At 43.6% G+C, this 24,634-nt stretch overlaps 3 protein-coding genes and 1 pseudogene across 6 annotated transcripts; 1 reads left to right on the top strand and 3 right to left on the bottom strand.

Moving 5' to 3' along the window:
• Nucleotides 1-12: 12 nt before the first annotated feature.
• LOC147195247 (uncharacterized) lies at nucleotides 13-2,931 on the bottom strand (annotated as a pseudogene). The gene is made up of 2 exons (XR_015102920.1): nucleotides 2,297-2,931; nucleotides 13-1,417 (listed from the first exon to the last, which is right to left on the bottom strand). The product of XR_015102920.1 is annotated as an uncharacterized LOC147195247 (transcript).
• A 389-nt stretch (nucleotides 2,932-3,320) lies between these two features.
• Nucleotides 3,321-5,109, bottom strand: LOC147195246 (uncharacterized). 3 transcript variants are annotated; one of them, XM_086129971.1, is made up of 2 exons: nucleotides 4,727-5,109; nucleotides 3,321-4,524 (listed from the first exon to the last, which is right to left on the bottom strand). In XM_086129971.1, the coding sequence occupies exons 1-2, from the start codon at nucleotides 4,848-4,850 to the stop codon at nucleotides 3,503-3,505; spliced, it is 1,146 nt and encodes a 381-aa protein (XP_085986097.1). In that variant the 5' UTR covers nucleotides 4,851-5,109; the 3' UTR covers nucleotides 3,321-3,502. The 3 variants fall into 3 exon arrangements, with proteins under 3 accessions (XP_085986097.1, XP_085986098.1, XP_085986099.1); XM_086129972.1 differs by having other exon boundaries at nucleotides 3,321-4,539; nucleotides 4,605-4,776; XM_086129973.1 differs by having other exon boundaries at nucleotides 4,605-4,776.
• A 440-nt stretch (nucleotides 5,110-5,549) lies between these two features.
• On the top strand, nucleotides 5,550-15,621 carry sema4e (semaphorin 4e). Its single transcript, XM_086129966.1, has 15 exons — nucleotides 5,550-5,956; nucleotides 8,802-9,082; nucleotides 9,223-9,368; nucleotides 9,633-9,695; nucleotides 9,785-9,883; nucleotides 9,954-10,053; nucleotides 10,864-10,971; nucleotides 11,065-11,210; nucleotides 12,074-12,252; nucleotides 12,348-12,501; nucleotides 12,591-12,786; nucleotides 13,262-13,377; nucleotides 13,452-13,609; nucleotides 13,701-13,753; nucleotides 14,998-15,621. Exons 2-15 carry the CDS (start codon nucleotides 8,974-8,976, stop codon nucleotides 15,468-15,470), a joined length of 2,100 nt encoding a protein of 699 aa, XP_085986092.1. The 5' UTR covers nucleotides 5,550-5,956; nucleotides 8,802-8,973; the 3' UTR covers nucleotides 15,471-15,621.
• A 3,634-nt stretch (nucleotides 15,622-19,255) lies between these two features.
• cactin lies at nucleotides 19,256-24,435 on the bottom strand. Its single transcript, XM_086129761.1, has 10 exons — nucleotides 24,093-24,435; nucleotides 23,330-23,873; nucleotides 23,139-23,234; nucleotides 22,765-22,910; nucleotides 22,514-22,676; nucleotides 22,025-22,139; nucleotides 21,737-21,929; nucleotides 21,070-21,189; nucleotides 20,545-20,918; nucleotides 19,256-19,887 (listed from the first exon to the last, which is right to left on the bottom strand). Exons 1-10 carry the CDS (start codon nucleotides 24,395-24,397, stop codon nucleotides 19,397-19,399), a joined length of 2,547 nt encoding a protein of 848 aa, XP_085985887.1. The 5' UTR covers nucleotides 24,398-24,435; the 3' UTR covers nucleotides 19,256-19,396.
• Nucleotides 24,436-24,634: the final 199 nt, after the last annotated feature.

Genomic DNA, 24,634 nt, shown 5'->3' with positions numbered 1-24,634 from the left:
GCGGCCATTGAATGATTATCCTTTATGGTTGCACTTTTAATTGTTCTTTACAAATAAAGAAAAGAAAGGGTAGACCAAATAATTGGCATCCTATATCATGTAAATGTTTGAAATCAACTTGTAAAACATTTGGCTCACTACTTCCAGAGGATAGAAGATCACAAAGGTTCTTCTGTGACTGATAAAATTATTGGCTTTGCATCTTTTCATCATAAAGTGTGAGTTCATTCAAAATTACGTTGCACATGTCCCCCGCTGTGGCTTATCTTCTCGTAATTAGACTTCCACAGTTTACCAGAAGGAATCGGTTTCTTTAATTTCTTCAATGGTGACCGCTATTCTCATCCACACACTTGTGGGCCTTCACGGGAGCGTTCCTAGACGATCTTTCGGGGCACACGCTGCAACCGAATGGTTTCCTCTTCAGCGTGTGCTCTTGCGTGGTTTGTTAAACTTGACTTTGTAAAGAAGCTTCTGCCGCAAACTGAGCAGGTAAAAGGTTTCTCTCCAGTGTGCATTCGCATGTGATCTGTCAAGCTTGTATTGACCGAGAATCTTTTGCCGCATACTGAGCAGGCAAAAGGTTTTTCTCCAGTGTGTCTTGTTGCATGCCTTGTTAAATGTGACTTATGAGAGAAGCTTCGGCCGCAAGTTGAGCACGTGAAAGGTTTCTCTCCGGTATGTGTTCTTGTGTGTTGTGTTAAATTGGACTTTTCCGAGTAGCTTTTGCCGCACACTTTGCAAGCAAAAGGCTTTTCTCCAGTGTGTGTTCTTATGTGTCTAGTTAAATGTCCATTTTCAGAAAACCTTTTGCCACAAACAGAGCATATAAAAGGTTTCTCTCCCGTGTGCGTTCTCGTGTGTTTGATCAAAGTGCTCGCATTCGTGAATCTTTTACCGCACACTGAGCAGGCAAAGGGTTTGTCTCCAGTATGTATTCTCATGTGAACGTTCAAGCTCTGCCTGCAGCTTAATGTTTTCCCACACTGAGAACATTTTTTTTGGATGTGAGATGTCATATCCCCTTCAGACTCTTCATTCTCATCCTCATCATCAGTGTCAGGAGATAATGTGGCATCACTATCTGCTTGAGGTGCCCCACAACGGTCTCCATCCCCTTCTGTTGTCATGTGTTGACCTAAGCTGCTGCTTGGAGGCTGCGCCTCTCTGTTCTGCTCCCTCTCACCCAGGTCTTCGTCTTCATTCTTTAAAAAGACACAAGTCACTGTTATCTTGCTGATATCTTCCTCCTCCTCCTTTTCTTCTACTTTAATGAGAAATGGCTTTTCTTCCTTTTTAAAGTGTGAGTGCTCTTCCTCTTCAATGTGAACAGGCTCATCCACCTCCTCCTCTTCCTCTTTAATATGAGGGGACTCGGGCTCCTGTTGCTCAAGATGAAGATATTTTTCACTGATGTCTGCATGACACAAGAAGACAAACACATTTGGTTTGCGCAGGTGCCCTCTGTATATTCTGTTGCACTGAACGTGAATCAATTTGTAAACGGGATGCTGAGTGCTTGCTTCCCTTCAGCACAGGTCGTAAAATCAGCTGTTCACCTGACGGCAAGGTTGACAAAACCATTGGTCCCCAACCATTGGTTCTCGACCCCCAATTGGCACAGATTCCCCCCCGTAGAGAGACCTGGTGAATCATTTGAATAAGTAGCACCCAAGTGATGAAGTGGAAAGCATGAGGAGATCATGCGCATTTGCAAGTAGCAATGATTTTAATGTCATTTGTTGGTTCATAAATTGTGACAATAATTTCGAGGTTAGGGTGTATTCATTATTCCTGAGTGGTCCACTTTTCGTAGTTTACCGTATTATTTTATATTACTCTACATTTATTGTAATGTTGTCAAAGAGTTTGAAATGAATGAAAAAGAAAATGATCTTTTTCGTTTCGTTTTAAACATTTACTTCCTGAGGTGATTATTTGCGGCATGTTTTCCTCTTACAGTTTGCTTTTGCGTATGTTTTACGTGTTTGGTAGGGGGTCTTTAAGTGGGTTTTTATTAGTTTAAATGTATTTAAAGTATGTGGAAGGGGTATAATTAAGTATAGCACATAAAAAGTGTTTTACATGGTCTGTCTCCAACGCAGATTTTCTGAAATAATTTCATTTGACATGACCAAGTGCTCGGCAGATGAGCCGGAAAAAAATCTTGAACGCTTCATCAGACCATCAACATCGTACATTAATAAAGATTCCATCGATAAACAAACACGGCAGCATATACTTTTTCGAGGGTTTTTTTGTCAATTAAACAAGTGACAGGAAGAAGTGCACAAACCTGCTCTGTGTAACACAACTCGAGGCTGCTTGCGAACATCGCCCAGCAGTCGAAGATGCTGCTCGTTCTCTTCTTTCATTCCACAAAGATCATCCGCGTACTTTGCTGTCGTTCTTGCGGACATTTTCCACACAATACCGCTGTTCCCACTGGATATCTGCTGAACGGTTATCTGTTGATTACAAACAAGCGACGAGTCTCTTTTTGGTTAGCGCCGAGCAAGCTAAAAGCTAAACTAAGCTAACTAGGCCGAGAAGCTTCAACGTGCACCGAGACGAGTTTATCCGGACACAAAGATTGAAATGAAGTTCTGATCCAGTAAAGTCGGCGCGCTGTGTCGAGACGTCAGTCCGCTCAGTCAACGTGCGGGGAAGCTCGTGGCGTTCGCGAGCAAAGAAGGAAACGTGAACCCAAGTGCATAGCCGTGCGGCGGATGTTGCTTGCAATAAGGGAGGAAGGAGCGGGTCGAGAATGTCGCCCCCCTCATTCAACTTTATCATCCATTATCCGAATCGTTTTATCCTCACGAGGGTTGCAGGGGCTATCTCAGCCGTTTTCGGGCAGCATGCGGGCTACATCCTGAACTGGTTGCCAGCCACTCATCGGGCACACATAAACACAACCTTTCGCACTCACAGGGGTCACACTCTTTTCTGAAAAAAAAAACAGCTGCTACTTAAGGCTCATGAATCGAAAGGGCTGCTGGTTTCATACACATTTCGCAAATAAATTCGCCCAAATTACCTTGAATAATGTTTATACTTAAATACATTTATGTATGTTAAGACACAGATCATGGTCATGGTCTTGCACAGTAATTTTCAACAATGACCTAATGTTCAATTAACCTAATGCGCATGTCTTTGGAAAGTTGGAGGAAACCCGTTTTTATATTTTGTATTCTTATTCTATATTTTATACCTGCATTCCAGCATGGGTGATTAATTGTGCTTTTCAGTTAACCCTGATTGAAAGCATTTCTTTGTTTTTTAAGATTTTTGATTTGTAATAGGCAGAGACGGAATGATTTACATCTCACTTTATTGACATGTTTGAAATAAACACTTTAAAGAAAAAAATCAACATCGCAACAAATAAGATGGTTCTTCTGTCACTGATCAAATTGGCTTACCGTGGTATTTTATTCCAAAATTAACCATTTTATACACACGTTTGTTCATCTTTCTCTTTTTTTTTTTTAGATCTTCAACTTCGACTCCCACCAGAACACTTGTGTATCTGAAGCTGCTGTTTACTTGAGAATCTTTTGGAACAAATTGTGCAGGGAAAAGGTTTCTCTCCCGTGTGTGTTCTTCTGTGCGTTTTCAAATTACTGCTTTGAGAGAATCTTTGGCCACAAACGGAGCAGGCAAAACGTTTTTCTCCACTGTGTGTAGTTGCGTGTCTTGTTAAATGTCCCTTGACATTGAATCTTTTACCACAAATTGAGCAGGCAAAAGGTTTTTCTCCAGTGTGTGTTTTCATGTGCTTTCGTAAAGTTGTGCGTGTCGAAAAGCTTTTGCCACAATCTGAGCAGGAAAAAGGCTTCTCTCCGGTGTGTGTTCTTGTGTGACTTATTAAAACTGTCTTCACAGAGAATCTTTTACCACAAACTGAGCATACGAAAGGCTTTTCTCCACTGTGTGTTCTTGTGTGACTTTTTAAAAGTTTCTTTGAAGAAAATGTTTTACCACAAATTGAGCAGATGAATGGTTTTTCTCCACTGTGTATCTTCATGTGAGTATTCAAATACGACTTTGAATGAAAATTTTTTCCACACTGAGAACATTCAGAGAATTCATGTTTGTCGTCACTGTCTTCTTCTTCTTCTACATAACAATAGTCTTCATCTTTGTAATCATCCCCATCACCACCATCATCATCTTCAGTGTGAGGAGAGTCTGACGTTGTGTCGTCATGATGCTCTCGGGATGGTCCATCATGGTCTGCATCACCTTCTGTTGTCATGTGTTGATTTGAACTGCTGCTTGAAGGCTCCGCCCATCTGTTCTCCTCACTCTCTCCATTGTCTTTATTTTCATTCTTTAAAAAGACAAAGGTCAATAGTGACTTGTCAATATTCTCCTCCTCATCCTCCACTTTTTTAATGTGAATGGGCTTTTCCTCCTCTGTCACGTAAGGCAGTTCATCCTCCTCCTCCCTTTTAATTTGAAGGAAATCTGGCTCCTGCTCCCAACGACCAAGATATTTTTCACTGACATCTGCACCTGCAAAGACAAACACTTTGGTTCCGTCAAATTTCATGCTGTGCATTTGATATTGTATATTACTGTTTCTGGAGTGGTACCTTGACTAACGAGATTGATTTGTTCCATGACTGAACTTGAAATTCAAACGATTTGAAAAAGAAACCAAATTCCTCCAAATGAAATGAATTGACATGCTAGAAATGTTGCATGTCAAACGAACCTGCTGTGTGTCGCACAACAGAAGGCTCCTTGCCAACAGCGTCCAGCCGTTGATGTTGTTGCTCGTTCCCCCCTTTTATTTCACATAGTTCCTCCAGGTACTCGGCTGTCGTTCTTGCAAACATTTTTCTTTCCGCACGATAATCAGTGCACGTTGCTATCTCCTGCTAACAGATGCGTCTCCGTGTTAGCGGCTCGCGAGTTAAAATGCTCCAACGCGCACCGAGACAAGTTCATCCACGGGCGACGATTTAATAAATAATGTTCTAGTCCCGTTAATCGAAGGACAGGTGTACTAGGTTGAGGATTCAATCCGTTCAATACTAATTAGGGAATAATCATTGAGTGGTCTCGCGAAAGAGTGAGCGTTTTTCGTAACAGCACACTTACGTCACTTCCGTTTATGCTGCGGCATCAACATCCTGGTCACCGCCACTTCCAGCTCCTTGCCACGGGTAGGCGCTATTGAGCTCTGCACTCTAAAACGAGTCGAAATTCAAACACACACGCGCACACGCACAACAACAACAACAAAAAACATGCATGGCAGGTTAATGGACTCTCTAAATTGTCCCTCGGTGTTGATTGTGTAAGCGAATTGTTGTTCCTCTATGTGTGCCCTGCGATTGGCTGGCAACCAATTCAGAGTGTACCCCGCCTGCTGCCCAAAGACAGCTGGGATAGGGTCCAGCACGCCCTCGACCCTCGTGCAGATAAACCGAATTGGATAATGACGAAAAAGTTAGGCAGGGGGGGCTGGGAGTGGCAAAAACTCCCAGCACTTCGAAACGGTTGTCTCTCGCTCACGCCTGTTTGGGCTTGTTGTGTGAAAAAGGTGGGGCCATGCCAAACCCGACCGCCCCCAGTTAATCTCAATTGTTTTCCACACACGCCGTAGTAGTGTAGACTAGTGCAAGAATGTGTGTAAAAGTGTGGGGGGTGGATTAAACGAGGACAGAGTTCAGCACCTTTTACCGTTTTAACGCTGCCTTGACAAGATACAAGAAAGACTGCGAGGAACAGACGCGTCCCTCTTAAGCCGCACCAGCAGCTATTTACACCGCGCTTCCTGACCACCACAAGAGTCCTGGACGTCTTTCTACAAGAAGGAATATCTGCTGCTTTTTGAGGGGAAAGAAAAAAAATCATTTCTATGGGGCTGTTTTTGGTTCGTCTCTTCTGACAGGAAGTAACGACGCCACACATCACTCCTTGCGTGCGACGATTAAACGTAAATAAATCTCATTTCCCCCCACTATTTGTGATTTAACCCTACTTTTGATGGTACAGGCGTGTCGAATCGCAGCTAACTCATTAATTTATAATTGTCTGTTCACATGCTTGGGTTAATGCGCATTCCAAGTTTAGAAAGTAAATCAGGTGGCAGTTCTGTTTTTTTTCGAATGTGCAGGGCGTGTTCAGGTGCAGGTAAGTGATTAATTTATTGTTGACTCTACAAATCCTTGGATCACTGCTCTGTCCTTGTGTATTTCTGCATGTGGATCAACGTGAAAATAACTCGAGCTAACTACAGTATTTAACTATTGCAGTGATTTCCAACCAGCGAACCATAGAGATCCATTTGAACTAAAATGGTTAAAAAAATAAAAAATACAATCTATATCATATAAATTGTGTTCATCTGCCTTGGCTGGCGAGTGGTGACATTTAGTGGCAGGCTGAAAAATGTGTTGCCAAGCAGTTGCTAAGCAGGCCCAGATTTCACACTCATCTATAAGTGTATTGTAGCACATTTTGTGACATTTTAGTTTGTAAAAATATGTGCTTTGGCTCAATGAGGGTTGGGAAACACTTAACAGCCACGATTAGCCTTTGGCGCAGGTAGCTTCGCTTTTGATGAAGCAGTGCTATTTTTCACTTCTCATCTGAATTTTGCAATTCTTGGCAAAATGAATCTGAATATGAATTGAGGAGCTGCAGGGTAGTGAATAGTACCACAGCATATCATACCAACAAACCCCTTGTTACTCCATAGATGTACCCTCAAGAGCTGTGATTCTCATCTGGTGGGTCTAGATTTCAAAGTGAGTTGCAGACCCGTTTTTGGGTGGGCCACAGACAGCACGTAACTGAATGGCCTGTATTTGTACTTTCCGAACATCGTTTTTCAGAACACGACAGCGGCGTACCAAGTTCCCACGTTTAAAAATCAAAGCTACGGCACATGCATTTTCCGAGGCTAGTTGGAAGCAAATCAAAAAAGAAAAGGTTTATTGTTCTTAACAGGAGTCGAGAACAATGGCTCAAGTGTCCGAGGTGATGATGTCAAACTGTGTCATTGAAAGTGTTTTAGATGGATAGTAAGTGCTTTTATCTCCTGCTGATTTTATGACATTGTTGCTTCCATCTTTTGTTCACATTGTGGAACACGGCCAATATTTCTGAAGCGGAATAAAATAATAGCCTTGCAAACGATACAAAATAGTAGGCCTACTTAAATGATTCTTGATGCAGGATAGAATGCGTTCAAAATTTGTTAACGATAGCCTCTAACCGTTTATATACAGTATAATTGCAATGTACAGTGCGGTAGCCAAAATGTCGTATAATGAGTAGTTATTTTCTTGAGTTGAGTCATTCGATGTTTTGATTGATACAGTCATGACCTACTATGATTTGCATCAATACGTATATTGACTCTTTACATCATATATGAGCGTGTCTGCCTCACAATGAAGAAATCCAGGTCAGAATAGCAGTCAGAGCATATCTAAGTGGCCTTTTCTCCATCTGCTCCAAGGCAAGGCGTGCCGTGCCCGCTTTATTTATTTGGCGCATTTCACACGCAGAGTACCGGTACTTCAATGTGCTTCACAAAATTAAAAGTACATTTAAAAGCATTTACAGACACGAGTTGAAGAAATTTAAAGGCAAAGTCAAGATATCAAAAAGTATCTTTCTAAAATCCCTAAAATAGTATGCAGTGCCGCACTCCGGGTTTGACCCACATCCCCGAAACGTGCATCTTAGGTTCACTGAAGACTCCAAACATTTGTAGTATTTTTAAATGTCTGAAAGCAGAGCGAAAGGATTCAGAGGGGATGAATCATTTGCAAACAATTTGATTTGAAATTGACTCCAGTTTCCAAAAACTGAAACTTCAAGCCAATAACAATTTCTGTCATAGGTACACTCCATTCATGCTATCAGTGCTACAATGCTAACGCTATCTTAGTATTACTCGCTCTGCGTTTCCTCTGACGATCACAACTGTACACTTTATTACGCGCGTGGCATTCTGAATGGACCATGTTTGAGAATCACGCTCATGCATGTCGGTGAAGGGCGAGGCGCTCGATCAGAGACTAATTAGTGTCGTGAGACTAGTATGTTCAAATCATAATAGCACTTTAACACTGGAAGCTAAGCTGCCAGCATTCTCATACATATCTTTGATGCATATCAGCCACGTGGTTCTGCTCATGCCGGGTGGACATTTTGAGAGCAGATTACGAAAGATGTGATTGCGAGTGTGCGTGCATGTGTGTTCTCAAGGGAGCTGGCTTTGGCCTCATGCCGAAAAAATGTGAACTCTCTTATCAGAACTACATTCTCTGACATGCCGCAGCTCATCAGCTCTTGGCACCGACGCTAACAAACATCCCATCCAGCGGGCTTTGCTTCATCAGTCACGAAACAATCGCGAGACACCGCCTTGCCGATTGGTCAACAAGAAATGAGCCTGGGCTTGCGCACTCCAACGGAGTGGAAGAAAATGGACACAATACAGGAAACCAGGGTTGCAAAAGCAGTGTCGCAAACACGCCTCTTAACGTGTCCTCCAAGCCTTGGCTCGGTGTGTGTGAATCTCTTGTGTTGGTTTTGCGGGAGAGCCGAAGTTGACGGCCCCACTGAATGCTTTTCATGGCTCCGCATTAACATCACTATGGCCGTGACAGAATTACTGCCGCGCGACAGCCTTTCTTTCTTTCTTTTTTGTCTTCCCTTTTACCATCTCCTTTGTTTGCACATTTTGCTCCAGATAATTTTTCAGCCCCCCGTGTGACAAGATTTTCATGCCTGTACAACTTTTGTGTCTTTCACCCCCTTCCCAGTCTGTCTCTGTGGTGTGCGCCATCCATCTCACCATGGACCGCCTGCTGAGCGGCACCGCTGAAGGGGCCCTTCAGTTAGTACGGACGTCACCGATTCACAGATGACGCCGGCGGCCCGTACTATTGGACGACTGAAACGGTCCATCTTAAATTGCCCTCACACAAAGAAGCCATGCGTCCCTTGCTCTGTATCAGCGTGTTTTGGTTCCTCCCTCTTGCCTCGATGCTGGATGATGACGCGCCCTTGGATTGCATCCCCCGCAGATATGTGCCCTATCACAGTGAGTGTCGTATTGCTTTCGTTGGTGACATCACAAAAACAAAAAAAAAAATCCAACACCCTCAGCTCCAGATTGGCTCTCAGGAGGTTCCACAAAATTGAATAACATATGAAGCATATTTGTGTTCCCTTTTGCCTCAGGCAACGACACTCGCCTCTTTCGCGAGGAGGGGGTGTCCAACTACACCATCATGCTGCTGCAAGAGGACACCAAGCTGCTGTTGCTGGGTGCCCGGGAGGCGCTGTTCGCTCTTGACCTTGAGGACATTTCAAAGAAACAGGCCTCTGTAAGGCCTCCTCCGCCTCGCAACCTCACTGTTACCCTGTCTGAAAATCTACCACATACATCCTCAATGAGGGCCATAGCAGTAAAGCCTTGGGTGGGAGGAGTAGTGTGAGATTAAGACTTGATAAGGTTCTCGCTTCAGGTATTCACACGCACTCAAAGTTAGCAACTCCAGATCTGGACAGGCCATGACATACGGGTGATCTGTTATATAAAAAAAAAATTAAAAAAAAGTGACATGAATAATATCTCACACTTTTCTCAGGTGAAATGGGAGGCGACGCAACAGCAAGAGTATGACTGTAAAAACAAAGGAAAAGATCTTGTAGTGAGTTGAAATACTTTTTTTTTTGTGGTCATTAGAAATCCTTCAAATATCCAGCCTACCTACTTGTTGCTTTTTTTTTTTTTAAACAGAGCGAGTGCAAGAACTATATCAAGATACTGCACAAGACGGAGGATAACAGGATGTACGTGTGTGGAACCAATGCTTTTGATCCTGAGTGTGATTACATGGTGAGACTAATTCATGTTCTGGTCTGAATGAACACAAGTCTGAAATCAAATCATCTGATTATCTCCGTAGTCCTACGCAAATGGGAAACTGACTCTGGCGAAGACGGGTGAAGACGGGAAAGGGAAATGTCCATTTGATCCTTACCAAAGACATGCCTCCATCATGGTTGGTAAGTGGAAATTGCACCTGAGCGAAAAGTCCATTTATCTTGATAAAAGTGCATGAGTGTGCATTAGCAATGATTAAAATCGCAATTCCAGATGAGGCCATCACGTCATGGTGCAGATCCTTTCCGCTAAGTAACTGCTTCTCGCCTCAGTGGCGGCATATAAGCTACGTTTGCTGTCACGAAAAGCAGATGGGGAGCAGTCACGCTCCACACATGCAACAGCGAGCAAGAAGGGTACAGAAGAAGCCGATGCCAATCGCTAAGCTTATATTTTGGTCACCAAACACCAGAAAAAGTCGTATGAATCGGTGTACAGCGCACGCTTCACAGAGGTCCGGCTGCAACCTCATTCAAGTGGAGAGCAACCAGCGATGGACGGCAGATTAGCAGGTCAATTCGTGTCTGGAGAGAAAATAACGGAACAGCTCCAGAGTAGAGCGCACACACCTCAAAAACGGAAATGAATCAGTTATGTCGGCCACGGCGAGGCGCTTATGAGGTCCAAAGTTTATAAGACTGTAATAAATCTTTACGATGTGAGTTCTGTTATTTGTTTCTCACTACTTTGTCCACTTGAGCGCTGTTTTTTCAATCATACACAATAGGTTTTTTTTTTAACCTATTTTAGCTTTGCGAAAGGGATAATATATATATTTGATACATTTCTTCTAGTATTGTACATAGAAGAAAAAGCAAGGGCGTGGGGCGGTATTGCGAATTGAAATGGCAATATTTGTCAGAAAAATCTTTTCCTAACAGTCCTCATCTTCATGACTAAAATGTATCTGTTTTTTTGTTTTTTTTTGGCAGACGATAACTTGTACTCGGCTACGTCAATGAACTTCCTGGGGTCGGAATTGGTCTTAATGCGCAGCTCTCCTCCCATTCGCACTGAGATTAAAACATCCTGGCTCAACGGTGACATTTTGACCTTTTGAATGACTTTTTTTTTTTTTTGGAAAGGAATCAGCTGCTCAAAACGAATCTTTATTTCTCTCCACTCCATGCCAGAGCCCAACTTTATCTCCCTGGCTCAGTTGCCAAAAAGCGACTGGGGCGACGATGACAAGGTCTACTTGTTTTTCAGCGAGACGGCAGTCGAGTACGACTGCTACAAGAAGCCGGTGGTGGTTTCCCGCGTAGCCCGTGTTTGCAAGGTGAAATAAGAAAATGACTTCCTCGGGCTTGTTTCCTCATAGCGCTTTCATATCTTTTTCCCCCGCTGCTTTGTAGCGCAACCTGGTTTCTTCACGTTTCCTTGACTTGGTTCCTTACCCTGTTTCAAATTCTGAGAATGGTTGGTTTGAAACGAGCTTAGTGGTTTGTTACATAACGAATCCTTAGCTTAATGGCATCATCGGCCAAGTTGTTTTTGAATGTTTTTTTTTTTTTTTTTTACCACAACGTTACTCCTCTTGGACTGTTTCACACAATTATATTTTACGCTCGCTTTCAAGCACGATCGAAGGGATATTAGCAGCAAGTTAACGAGATAACTGGCACAGACATGCTTGAAGACTTTGGTGACAAATGACGAGTTCTTGATGGCAAGTACATTTTGCATTTACTTTCATGGAGATGAAGGTAGCTGCAGTAAAAGCTTTCTTTTCGAAGAGTCTTTCGCAGTAGTGATTTGGTGTTGTCGAATTGGGTAATGCAAAATTGAATGAAGCTTCATTTTTTTTTGTCCAAATGAAGCTTCTCTTCAGTTGTTCAAAACGAATGTCAAAAATGACAAAAAGAAAGCGTTTTGAAATCTGAACAAATTGGAGGGTTTCCAGAATCCCAGAATGGCGAGCATGTATCCCCCAAATTTTGTGAGCAGTCTTGTTTTGTTTTTGTTTTTTGTTTTTTTTACAGCAACGACTTTTCCTTGCAAATTTTTTAAAGAGAATGGAGCTGGTTTATGGACTGTAATAATGTACTGCTGCCAGGTGAAAGGAAGCGCTAGAACTCGGTGCCAATGTAGTGCTGTCGGAGTATGGAAAGATCGTCATCCTAGCGGTCTTTGTTTTCCCAGGGAGACATGGGAGGTCGGCGGACCTTGCAGAGAAAGTGGACGTCCTTCCTGAAAGCCAGGCTGGAATGTCCTGTCCTAGGCTCGCAGCTGCCCAACATCATCCAGAATACGTACCGCTGGTGTGACCCCCACAAGCACTGGACCGATTGCTTATTCTACGCCATCTTCACCCCGCAGTCGTACGTTTGCTAAAAACTCTTAGATGGAAAGTCTGCATTCATTGGAAAGCGTCCGGTTCGCTCACCTTTTGTGAATTTTTTTTTTTTTGCTCCAGCGACACGTCCGACCTGTCTGCGGTGTGCGCGTACAGCGTATTTGACATCAACCGAGTGTTTGCGGAGGGGCAGTTCAAGACGCTGGTCCCTGTCGAAACCTCCTTTATTTGGGTGGCGTATAGTGGGGAGGTCCCCGACCCTCGACCCGGATCTGTGAGTGCCTCCAAATCTGTTTATGGAGGTTAGTCCTTCAAAAGACACTTGATCCGATTTTTTTTTTTTTTTTTTTTTAATCCCCTCAGTGTCAAACTCAATCCCTGGACCTCCCAGACCAAACCCTTCACTTCATCAGAGATAGGCCCCTCATGGAGGACATTATTCAGCCAATAGGCGAGAAACCTCTGCTGGAGAGACGGGGAGCCGCCTTTACGTGCATCGTTGTGCACCAAGTGGAGGCAGCAGATGGCCAGAAGTTCCATGTGATGTTCATAGGCACAGGTGTGCGCCTCCAGTTGCGTGTCGCCACTCACTTCATTTGGCTTTGTACAAGAACAAAACTTATGAGAATAAAGTTGCATTTGATGACAGCGAGACTAAAATCATAATCGTAATGACGCCAGCAGCCCGACTTTCTCTCAAAACCTGTCAAGTGTTGAATTAGTCTGAAATATTTTTTTAAAACTGAATTGAACTAACACCAGAGATTAAGAAATTGCTTTCTGAAGTCTTTCGCTGTTTGTGAAACGTATCGTAACATCAACATAGTTCCTGTAACGAGTTTTTTTTGCGATATGAGTAAAAATTTTAGCGACAAGCGACCATCAGATACACTCAAGCAAAGTGGAAAAAAAAACATACTCTTAAATCTTAACATAAATGTACGTTCTCAAAAACATAATTTAGCGAATGACTCTTGTTGTTTTTCTTGTGTTGTTTTGTATTGTTCAAAGCCAATTCCTTCACATCTTTCCAGAGGATGGCACCCTTCTGAAAGCAGTAAACTACGTCGGTGAGATGTTCATCATTGAGCAGATTCAGCTCTTCCAGTCCCCCGAGGCCATTAAGGTCCTGAGGTTTTCCGACGTCACGGTAATATACGGCCGGGTTATTTGCTGTTTGTTACGTACGACGGCCTGAGTGCATTCATGGATCGACATTTACAGGGACAGCTATACGCAGGATCCGACTACGGAGTTGTCCAGGTGCCTCTTGCCACCTGTGGGAGATCCTTGTCCTGTTTGGACTGTATTCTGGCAAGAGATCCCTACTGTGGCTGGGACGCGGATGCTGGGAGTTGCGTAGCCATTTCCAGTACACAGATGTGGGGACATTTTGTTTTTTTTCATGTAAAGAGCATCATGACTGTTGGCCGTTTTCCCAAACTAAGTGAAATCATTGTGATCGGCTTTTAGGCAACTAATCCAGAGCGTGAGGGACGGAAACGCTTCTCTCTGCCCGCCGGCGGGTGAGTTGGTGCACTACGACACTTTTCAGGAGACCAAAAATAAATAAATAAAATCGTCAAAAGATAGCAAGCCGTTTTCAAAACTTTAGAATGGTCACTAAGTGGTAGAAATAAAACCCACGCATGTGGACTGACCAATAGCATAGATTTGTGACGTTGTACTTTCTCCAAGTGGAGTTTTTTTTTTTGGGGGGGGGGCATTCCAAGACACCACTGTCACAGAGTCCATCAATGGTGGAAGAATAAATTCATGAGCGTCTGCAGGAGAGACTCAAAGCACAAATGACAAGACAATGATTTGTATCCATCCATCCATTTTCTGATCCGCTTTATCCTCACAAGGGTTGCGGGGGGTGCTGGACCCTATCCCAGCTGTCTTCGGACAGTAGGCGGGGGACACCCTGAACCGGTTGCCAGCCAATCGCAGGGCACAGCGACGAACAACCATCCGCGCTCACACGCACAACTAGTCAAGTCAACAGTATTTATAGAGCACTTTCAAACAGCCATCGCTGCATACAAAGTGCTGTACATGGAGCAATTTAACATGCACAATAAACAGTAAGACAAATCGGTAATAAAGGCGGTAGAAAGCACCAAACAGTAAAACCAAGAACAAATCTAAGTCATGCTGAGTTGAATGCCAAAGAATACAAGTGAGGTTTGAGGAGGGTTTTGAAGATGGAAAACTAGGGACAAATTAGAAAGTTCCATCAACCTGCCATGCATGTTTTTGGAATGTGGGAGGAAATCAAAGTACCCGGAGAAAACCCACGCTTTTATATACAGTACATACACACAATTATTGTTTGGGACGAACCCTTTCGTCCAATTGGTCAAGCCACTCTTTGGATCTTAATCTGCTTAAAAACTTGTGGGGCGGCATTACAAATGCTGCTTCTGAGGAAAAACCAAGGAATGCAATTGTGGAGTGTTGTGGATTGGAATACCTGTTCACAGATGCAACAAGAGTTTCATTTTTATGAAGTCAATATTAAAGTATATCAAAAATAATGTTTAAAATATATTTTTTTCTTAACCTTTTCATGTACTGTGGTTACTACAGTGGACATCTTATCATGTTATCAGATTACAATGTGCACAAAAGGTTTAATCTTTGGAATATAATATGCAGTGTGACCAATGCATGGAACTCAAAACTCCTTCAAGGCTTTTATCGTGTTTTTTAAACAACTATTTGATCGAGAGGTGTGTCACAATGCTTTTTTTTCTTTCCCCCCTAGACCCCATACATGTTGTGAATCAGTGGTTCATGCCTGGCGGGAGCGTGAAGCTTGCCTGCCCGTCATCGTCAAATCTAGCAACGACCAAATGGGAAGTCAACGGTCGCCTTGTGGCCTCTTCGCCTCGCCACGAGATCCTCCAAGACGAACTCCTCATCCTCAACGTCTCAGACTCTGACGCGGGCCGCTACCGCTGCCTGTCGGTGGAGCGCTCCAAAGTTGACGAGTACACCGCCACCGTGGCGGAGTATCAGCTCAGTCTGAAAGGTGAACCGAGATTACCTCAGGCTCAGAGGAACGGCTCCTCTACGGTCGGACTGCAGGTTGTCATCGGGCTTCTGGTTGTTTCTCTCGTGGCCCTTTTGGCCTGGAATTTTTACAACGGCCACCTACCTCTGCCTTGGAACTGCAACAAAAAGCAGAGTGGTAAATCTTATGAGTCAAATGGCCAGGAGGACCCAGGTCCACTGTGAAGCCACCAAGATGCACTGGGGCCCGGCCGAGTGAGCACAGAAAGCGAAACTGTATCCACGCAGAGATCTGCTTCAGTTTCCTGTCTGCATTTTATTGACACCGAGTTTGAAATTTTAAGACAATTGCATACCCAGTGGGGGGGGGGGGGGGGGGGGATTGGATCGTATGAATGTGACTTTTGAAGAGCTAAAAGATCAATATGTTGGGCGGTTTCAACAAAGAAACAGTCAAAGCTGGATCAGCTTCTTTCTTTTCTTTGTATCATGCAGTTGTTGTTGGAAAATTGCTTGCTGCTTAAAATTAAAGCCCGTGTTGGTGTCCTGCAAAGACTTGGATTGGATTGACATCAAAGGGGCCATAGTGTGGAAAACACTTTTTCACTCGTTCACTCCCAAAGACGTTCTTAAATGTCTTTTCAGACTTGGTCCAGAATTGGCTGGTACTGAATGAGTTAATTGTTGTACAAATCCAAATTCCATTGAAGTTGGGATGTAGTGTTCAACAAATTAAAAAAAAAAAAACAAGCTATTTTATTCATTCATTGATTCATTGTCCGAACGGCTTTTTATCCTCACTAGGGTCGCGGGGGGTGCCGGAGCCTATCCCAGCTGTCTTCGGGCAGTAGGCAGGGGACACCCTGAACCGGTAGCCAGCCAATCGCATCCCACCTATTTTATATGATACTTATATTAACCGATATGTAAGATGCCAATGTCATGAAATGTCCGACTGGATCGCAATGTCCGTCTTGTATTTGTTCAAGGCACCATACGCACGCAGTCTAATTCGGCAGCTGGGTGATTAAGTGCACAAGAGAAAATCCGATTGTTGCTGTCTTAACATGTGCTCGGATGTATTTCTCACTGGCACTTAAGTCTTGAGGCTTTAAGCACAAATAGCCAAGAGCCGTGGCATGTTTCCTTGAAAACGGAGGCATTGTTATTATTCACACTGTGTATTTTGTTTTGTTACAGGGGAACATTTTCATTTTTTTTCCGAAATGGCTTTTGTAGTTCACCTGTCTCCAGTTTTTACCTCGACTCACCAAGAATGTGGAAAAACAGATGTGGCTGTTTTGTGTAGTACTCAAATCTTGGTGGTCACTCATCCCAAATGATGCCCACCAGATTTTGTCATCTTGTCAATGTTTTTATTTGTTCATGACCTTCTTGGTTGCCCAGTCGTTGTTTATAAAGTAGCGTTTTCTTTCACAAGATATCCTAAAACCACACACTAAAAAGTGTGTTAACACAACAATGACCTGTCCTCTCTTCTTTCTTTTTAAATCTTTTGAGCATGTGTCTGTATTAAAGTAAAGCAATTGTGTAATTTTTGGGGGTTGGCGTTAACTTGTATGGGGAGAAAAGAGAGTGGACCGAGTAGCAAAATTAATTCGGAGCCAGGAGTTGCCAACCTCTAATAAGAAGACGTCCGAGGTTTCAAAATCTTGAAATCCTTGAACAGAGCTCACAATCTGGTCTGTTTGTGCAACCGTCTGGCTTGGCTGGTTGGGTTGAAATGGAGGAGGGAGAGAAACGGGACGGAGGATAGCTGGAGAAAGGAAATGGGATAGAGGGGTTCAGTAACCGCAGGAGGGAAACGAGAACAATGGTGACAACAGGCGTATAAGCAGCAGCAGTAGTGGTCCCATTGTGACATCACGCTATCATAATGGGGACTATTACTGCTGACAGCTGAACAGTGGCGTTCCGTCAGGGCCAGCAAGGCCTTCTCTGCTGGCCTAAACATTCTCAGAAAAGTAAATGTATTAAATTTACTTTTCTGAGTATAACATAAATTTAATTTGTTATTTTATTTTCATAAATATGTCAACAAAATTATTCTCTGTATTCTTTATGTCATATTATTTCCACTTAGTCGAGTGGGATTCAATGTTATTTTAAATAACATTGAAGCTGTTGCTGCATTTTGACCCAAAATGGCCGAAGGAGAAGACGCTGATCTGGTTGCAGGACTACTTTTCACACAACTTTCAAGACGGACCTTCCACTGGATTTACCAATTGAAGTTGTTTTACCAAGGCAGCAAGGAAAAACATCAGAGCACGGCTGGGCACTTACAAGCTACGGTGCGTTTAAAAACGTTTGGGGACACTTGCGTAGATCTGCAGCTCAGTGATCAGGCACTACATTGGTGAGTACCGGTAAATGAATTTGATTTTACATTTCTTCTTGTTATTTTATTTCGTTAGTATTAATGGTCACGAAATAAAATGACAAAGATACAAAAATGTATCACCTGCAATTTCTAATGGCGCATTGTAGTCATCTTCGTGCACTAAAATTCGTTCAAGCTCAGCTGCTCAACGTTTTCAGTTAATTGCTGTTGTATAGCCTATTCTCAAAATGCAAATGATCTGTTAATTTTATTTTCAAAGAATAGTTTGTTTTGTTATTGTGTGGTTGGTGTCTTATATGAAACTGCGACATTGCGCAATTTATTGGACAGACTTGTTTATGATCACACAGCGTAATTTTATTTAGTATTTTTAAAATATTTTTATTTTTGACAATATCTGTAAATTTAGTTTCCTGCTCTTAATTGTGAATGCATACTTGATGGTTTTAAATGCTCCTGAAATTAAGTGCTGACTGACGAGCCTATAGTGTGTTAATGTATGTGACGTCACTGAAGGCCTAAGGTTGAAATGCACGGCCCGCCACTGACTGCTGTTTATAAATTAGGAGCACAGTGTTGCGCCACAAGCACTCTGATGTACGTTGGTGCCTGTCGATATAAGTGCTTTGTTAATTGTTTTCAACTTTACACAGGTGTTAAAGCGCATGATATTCTTCATGCTAATTTAGCATTCCCACAAACTCATCCAAGCATATATTTTTAGATTTTATGCTGTCAACTGGGCTTTGGTCCTGTCAAGGATGTCTGGGGGCGTGGGAGATCATTCGCCATCCAACTTGGGCAACGACCAACAGGGAACAAGGTGGTTGCCGTGTGGCCAGTTTGCTTCCTCTACTCCTACAAGATGGGACTCCTCATCCTTGACACTTGATACTGTGACGTCGGGCGTTTATTTGTAAAGCACGAGCACACCACCCCTGTCACGGAGTACCAGATCAGCCTGAAAGGCGGTGCTAAATTACCTCAAGGGGAAGGGGAAAGGGAAACGGAAGGCCTCTCTGCGGTCAAATTGCAGGCTGTCATCGGGCTCTTGCAGTGCTTTTTGTCCTGGAATTTTAACAACGGGCCATCATTCTCAGCGAACTGCAGCAACAGGATGAGAGGAAAATCCTTCGAGGGAAATGGCTAGGGGGACCCAGATAAACTGTAAGCCATCAAGATGCACCGTGGCCTGGATAAACGACTGCCGTATGAAAGCGAGCACAGCCAAAGTAACAATATCCACACGCAGGTCGCTTCAGGAAGACAATCGGATGTTGACTTTGTGAGATTAACTTGTAGGGCGATTTCAGCAAAAATACATTTGTATGCTAATCCGCGTTACTTTCCTGCATTGTTCTTTATTGGGAAACTATGAGCCTCGGGGACACTGGGGAAAATCGGCAGATCATGCATTGTGGGGACTGATCTGAAACCACTTTAATACCACCACAATCTCGTCACAATTCTAAATAAAATACATTATTCAGAGATTCTGCCTATTAAATGTTTTAATGTGCACAGACTGCTCCAGGTGTTTTGCTCAACGAAGTTAGCAGTAAGATTTGATCTACCCAAGCAAAAGATGAAAAAAAAAAATCTTGTTCATTCGGTGCATTCAAAACAGAAAAAGAAACAAATGGGATGGTAAAAAAAAAAGGAAAACTTTAATGGATGACTTTTTTTTTTTTAATACATAAACACTTTTTCAGACTTGTGGACCCCAAATCACCAGGAAACAAGTTGGGCGTGGTAATATTAAAATGATGAGGATGTGACACGAGCTTCATCTTCTGTAGCGGTACCTCTTGAAGTGGAACCACAGCTGAAAGATCCCGTTAGAAAACTGACAGCGGAAGCCGTGTCGGTGCGAATACTCCCACTCCCTGTTCACAATCTTAAAGGCGATGTCCTCGTATGGCGGCCCGGCGTGGAATCTTAGGATCCCAAAGTCCTTGTTATCAGGACTGGGCTCAAGGAAGTACTGAGGGGTGGAGCGCTTCTCTATCAGGTCCGGGTAGAAAATATTAAACTTATAGCCCTGGACGATCTTCGGCGGGGGGTTGTCAAAGTCGTAATGGGTCTGGTTGTATTTGTTCCACTCAAAACCAGTATGGACCCTGTTGAAGAAGCGGGGTTTTCTGGGTCGGTATTTGTCTGCCCACAGGTACATCTTGCCTGTGACGGGAATCTCCACGCTGAACTGGGACTCGTCGTTGCCCATTCCTTCTTTGGCTCGACGCACAAAGGCGTCCTCGGCACTCTCGCTGGCGTCACCTGATGGAAAGATGGACGTGATCAACAATATTGTGGTATGCCACACTAATATTTACTTTGGCCAGCGGTGTCTTGAGATACAAGTTTCATTTGTCCCATGACTGCGGCCGTAACTCGAAACATTCGAATTTCAAATCGTCAACTCTTCTTAGCTCATCAGTTCAGCAGTAATATGCCTCATTCTTCACAGATGGCAAAGACTTTGACTCTTAGTAATATTACATTATCTGCGGGCACATTTGCTGCATTGTGTTCGATCAGCTGGTTAAAGGTTTATAGCACTGGAGCAGAGATGTCGTTTAGGATTAACATTAAGCAAGCAGATTGGTAAACTACGTGTTTGCTGAGCTCAATTACGAGGTTGTTTTGAATAGGACAGGGGAATCGGTTTGAAACTGGGAGTGGCTTTAAACAGCTTCTAACCTCTTCCTGTCAAGATGTATTCCTTAGGCTAAACTGTTGCTTGTTGCGACATGAGCCGAATCGACGGATCAACTTGATGCTCGGGTGTCAAAACAAACAATTGAACGATGACTTGGATCTTGAAAAGCACAATCTCAAATCCTGGACTGGACTTCCTTTGCGCCGCTCTATTCTGACTCAGTTGCTTCAAGACTCCACACAATCAAGCGCATTCTCGTCGTCTTAATCTCGTACCTGTGGCCTGCAGCTGTCTGCGTGCTAACTGCAGCCTGTGCGCATCCTCCTCCGGGGTGATGGCGTGCGTGTCCAGTGGCAGCTCGGAGGACGTGAGTAGCGTGGGACTGTAACGACCCGAATCATACTCCGCTTGGCTCTGCTGAATCAAATCCTCCTCTGTCAACACCGCCTCCACCTCCTCGCCCTTTTCGTCATCTTTTTTCTCGCCGCTCTCTCCTCCTTCCTTATTCCGGTCACCGCGTTCCGCCGTAGATGCGAATGGCCCGTCCTCTCCCGTAGGCCCTTTGTTGGTGTTTCGGGATGAGGGGGAAGACGACTGGCCGGGCTCTTCCGAGGTTGACTCTCCCGATCGGCCTCCCGCTCTGTTGTCACTGTGAAGACACTCACCATGAACTTCACTTCATCGAGCCACGGTGTAATCTGACAGTAAGTGTTACGACAGTAACGAGCGACACAGTCTCGTATGATGAATGAAGATCTCATTAGTTGCACATTATTGCCGGGGTCCACTGATTGACTTACGCGTCGTCACTCTTTGGCTCCTCTTTAATGATGGGGAACAAAGGTTCGCTGTCTACGCCTTGTTCCTGCTTCAGCTTAAACAACTTCTGACGCAGCACATCCTGGTGTCGCTCTCTCAGCCTGTCACACAAATACATTTCAATGTACGCACTAATTGTCACCTGCTCTGCATTAAAAAAAATAAATGCTGGGTTGCTTTCCAAAAACCACTTGCTTGGTAGCTCTGGATTTTGAGCAGATTGGGTTACTTTTACCCAAAATTGGGTAAATTATTTTGACCCAGTGGATTGGGTTCAAGTGTGGATTTGGCCAGACTAAAGAGCTGAGCGGGTTGCTCGTTTGGATAGTTTTGAGTACTGAAGTTCAAGTAAATTTAAACTAACAACCAGAGTATTTTTAAAAAAAAACTGTGCCAAACACATCATGCGAGTGATTCACGATGGCAACTCTCAACTGCAGACTTCTTTGAATAAAATGTTGGTCATAAAATTAATATTTTTAACCACAGCTATACTTACAACGTGGTGACCCATTTCTTGATTTTTTTTTTTTGCCCCTTTGTTGCCTCAAATTATTGACTCAACGTGCTCGATCAAATCCTCAAACCAATTAGTATAAATAACCGAGAGAAAAAGAAAACAAAAACATGGAATGACCAAATTCATACCTTGCTCTTGCCATATAGACTCGGACCTGCTGAAGCAGACTCTCCCAGTACCCGATGTCGAGGTTGGATCCCCCGGCCCGAATCTTGGTCTCGATGTTGAGATGGAGAGCCTGCAGCTGGCTGTACGTCTTTCCTTTGAACACGGTCTGGACGTCGGTGCTCACAGCTGTGTTGATGCCATCGCGGCGGTCACCTGAAGGTCATTAAAAAAAAAATGATAGTGAATTCCTCAAACTAACATATGTGCATTTGGAAGTGAAGAGTGGTGAAAAAGAGGAAATAATCGACCTGGTCCCTTTCCAGAGGCCTCCAGTTTTCTCAATTTGCTGATTTCATCCTCCGTGATTGTGGTCATGTCTCTCCAGAAATCCACATTCTTGCCTTGTTCCAACTCCATATAAACCTGAAAATAGAGCAACACTCCAAAAAATAAATCCACAGTTATGTCAATTTTGCCATTCACCTCCTTCTCAGAGAACAGCAATTGATAAAGAGAGACAGAGAGCAAGAGTAAGTGTAATAATGTAAACTATAATTCCCAAACAACTGTTGGAGCCTACCTTTGTTAGACTGGACAGTACTACTGAAATAATGAACTCTAAAATAAAGCCCAAAAGCTCATGTATGACATTAATTGACACAGATAAAAACAAAGGACATTTTCACTGTCATTCTAGTTAGTTTAACAAATATTTGAACCCAGACCCTCACTAGAAATTGTATATGTGCTAACCTCTACCCCGCTGTGCTGCCCTCAAGTGGAACCAGAGCACCAACCTTGATATCCTCCAGTAGGTCATCCATGTCTGTGACTGTCAGCCCATTGAGGAAGGTGTACGGTTCATGCATCTCAACAGCCAGATCGTCATCTTCGGCACTGATGTATTTGGCCAGCAGGTCGATTGGCTTCGCACGTCCATCACGGATTCTAATCTTAGATCTGGACAAACGCGTTTGTAATTACAACTTTTAAGGTGCGAACAACACATTCTTGGTGGACTTTTATTTTGGCCGTGACAGCGACTTACCGCAGTTTGGCCTGATGCAGATGGAAGTTGTCCTCCTGTTCGGCCCAGGTTTTGAAATGCTCCGCTTCTTTCTCTCTCTGAAGCATCTCCAGCTCCGTCTCCCTCATTGCCTTCTCTCGCTCACGCTCCAAACGCAGCTGCTTTACCTACAAATAAATTCAGACGCAAATCAGCGTTACAATAGGTTTACGATAAACCACTTTATCGTTGTCGCCATGACTATGTACCGTGTCAGGGTTTTACGAGGTATTGTAATTCTTTTGCTTATGTTTAATACAAATGAATGCATCGCTTGTGTTTGTTGAAAAAGAAAATCACAATTCGATTATTTCTTCAGAATCATTCAGGCCTTTGTATGCAGTAAGTAACCCAACCTTCTGAAGTTCTCTGCGATTCTCCTCCTGGATGCGTTTGTTCCTCTCCTTAAGATCTTTCTCTCCAAGGTGGCCGATACCTTTCTTATCCAAAGCCTGGCAAAATAACAAGAGGACAGAGTATAATAAAGTACATAAAAGGCAATTCAGAAAATGTGACCTAATCAAACGTCCTTGGCTTCAAAATGTACCTTTTGCCATTTGAAGGTGCCCAATAGGTTATTATCACCAAAAGGGTTGTCTGCATTGGTGTATCCCATGTACTCTTCACTCCAACCCATCTTTTCTCTCCTTTTCTTTTCCTTTGCCTCTTTCTTGGCCAACCTCCTGGCCCTCTTCTCTTCTGGTGTCTCCAGAGCCTTCATCATCTCCTTTTGTTTTTTCTTGTCTTCCTTGTCCTTGATGGTCCTGCTCTCCCGATCGGAACCTGAGCTGTCAGAGGAGTCGGCTGAACTGGACTGTTGTCTCCCTCTGTCTCTGCCTTTCTCGTTCCTCCCACGGTCCCTTTCACTACTCTTTTTCCTTTTGTCTCTTTCGGAATTCCCGTCTCTGTCTCTGTCCCGCTCCTTCTGTCTCTGTCGGTCTCTGCTGAGGCTTCTCCGTCTTCCTCGCTGCCTGTCGTTGCTTTCATCCCGGGAGCCCGAAGAAGACCTTTCCTTCCTTCGTTCTCGAGATGTTCCTCTTCGGATCCGCGTATCACCTCTTCTGCTCTCTCTAGGATGATCTGAATCAGAACTGAAGCAAAACATGATTTGATAAACATGCCGCATGTTTTTAAAACTAAAGGCTGAAAACGTTCTTGTAACTGACAGTTTCCCCATAAAAAACGCAATTAAAAACATTGGACATTTGGATTTGAAGGGCTGCTTGCTTCTAAGCAGACAAAACTTGTCAACAAAAAGAGGTGGTGATCACAACTAAGATATGAAAAGTATCTAGACATAGTATCGGTACCTGGGCGGCTTTTCCTTAGATTTGCTTCTGGCACGTTGAATTCTTCGCCTCCTATCGTTTTCTGAATCACTTCGGGAACTTGAACGGCCTCGATGTTGAGGTCTTCGTTTGTCTGGTGAGCTGCTGCCGGAGTCGCGACTGTCGGACCGTGCACGACCTCGAGTGGATCGTTTTGGGTCTACAAATTGAGAGCGCTTCGCCCTTCTCTCTGGAGATTTGGATTTGCTTGCTCTGGACCTATTTCGCCGATCCCGGCTGCGACTTCTGGACCCGGAGCTGGAACGTCGTCTTGATTTCGAATCCATCACGAACTTGGCGTTCACTCAGGGTCCTGGTATGATTTTGTCGCGTTGACGTGATGTGGATGATATTTATTTTTTTTATTATTTACAGAGTCAATAATAGCTATGCTGCCACGTAAATATCCGATATCCGAACAGAAAATGAGACAAGACATAGTTCATGCAACATGTGCTTCATTGTAGGTTTTTTCGAAACGTTTCACTCTGGCAAATCAGGGGCAGCTAAAATGAGGCGCTTTC

This window comes from Hippocampus guttulatus, chromosome 14 (assembly GCF_054856545.1).
Source record: "Hippocampus guttulatus isolate MCC_2025c chromosome 14, RoL_Hgut_1.0, whole genome shotgun sequence".
Lineage (NCBI taxonomy): Eukaryota > Metazoa > Chordata > Actinopteri > Syngnathiformes > Syngnathidae > Hippocampus > Hippocampus guttulatus.
Note: the sequence above shows the minus strand (reverse complement) of the source record. Positions and strands in the feature narration are given on the sequence as shown.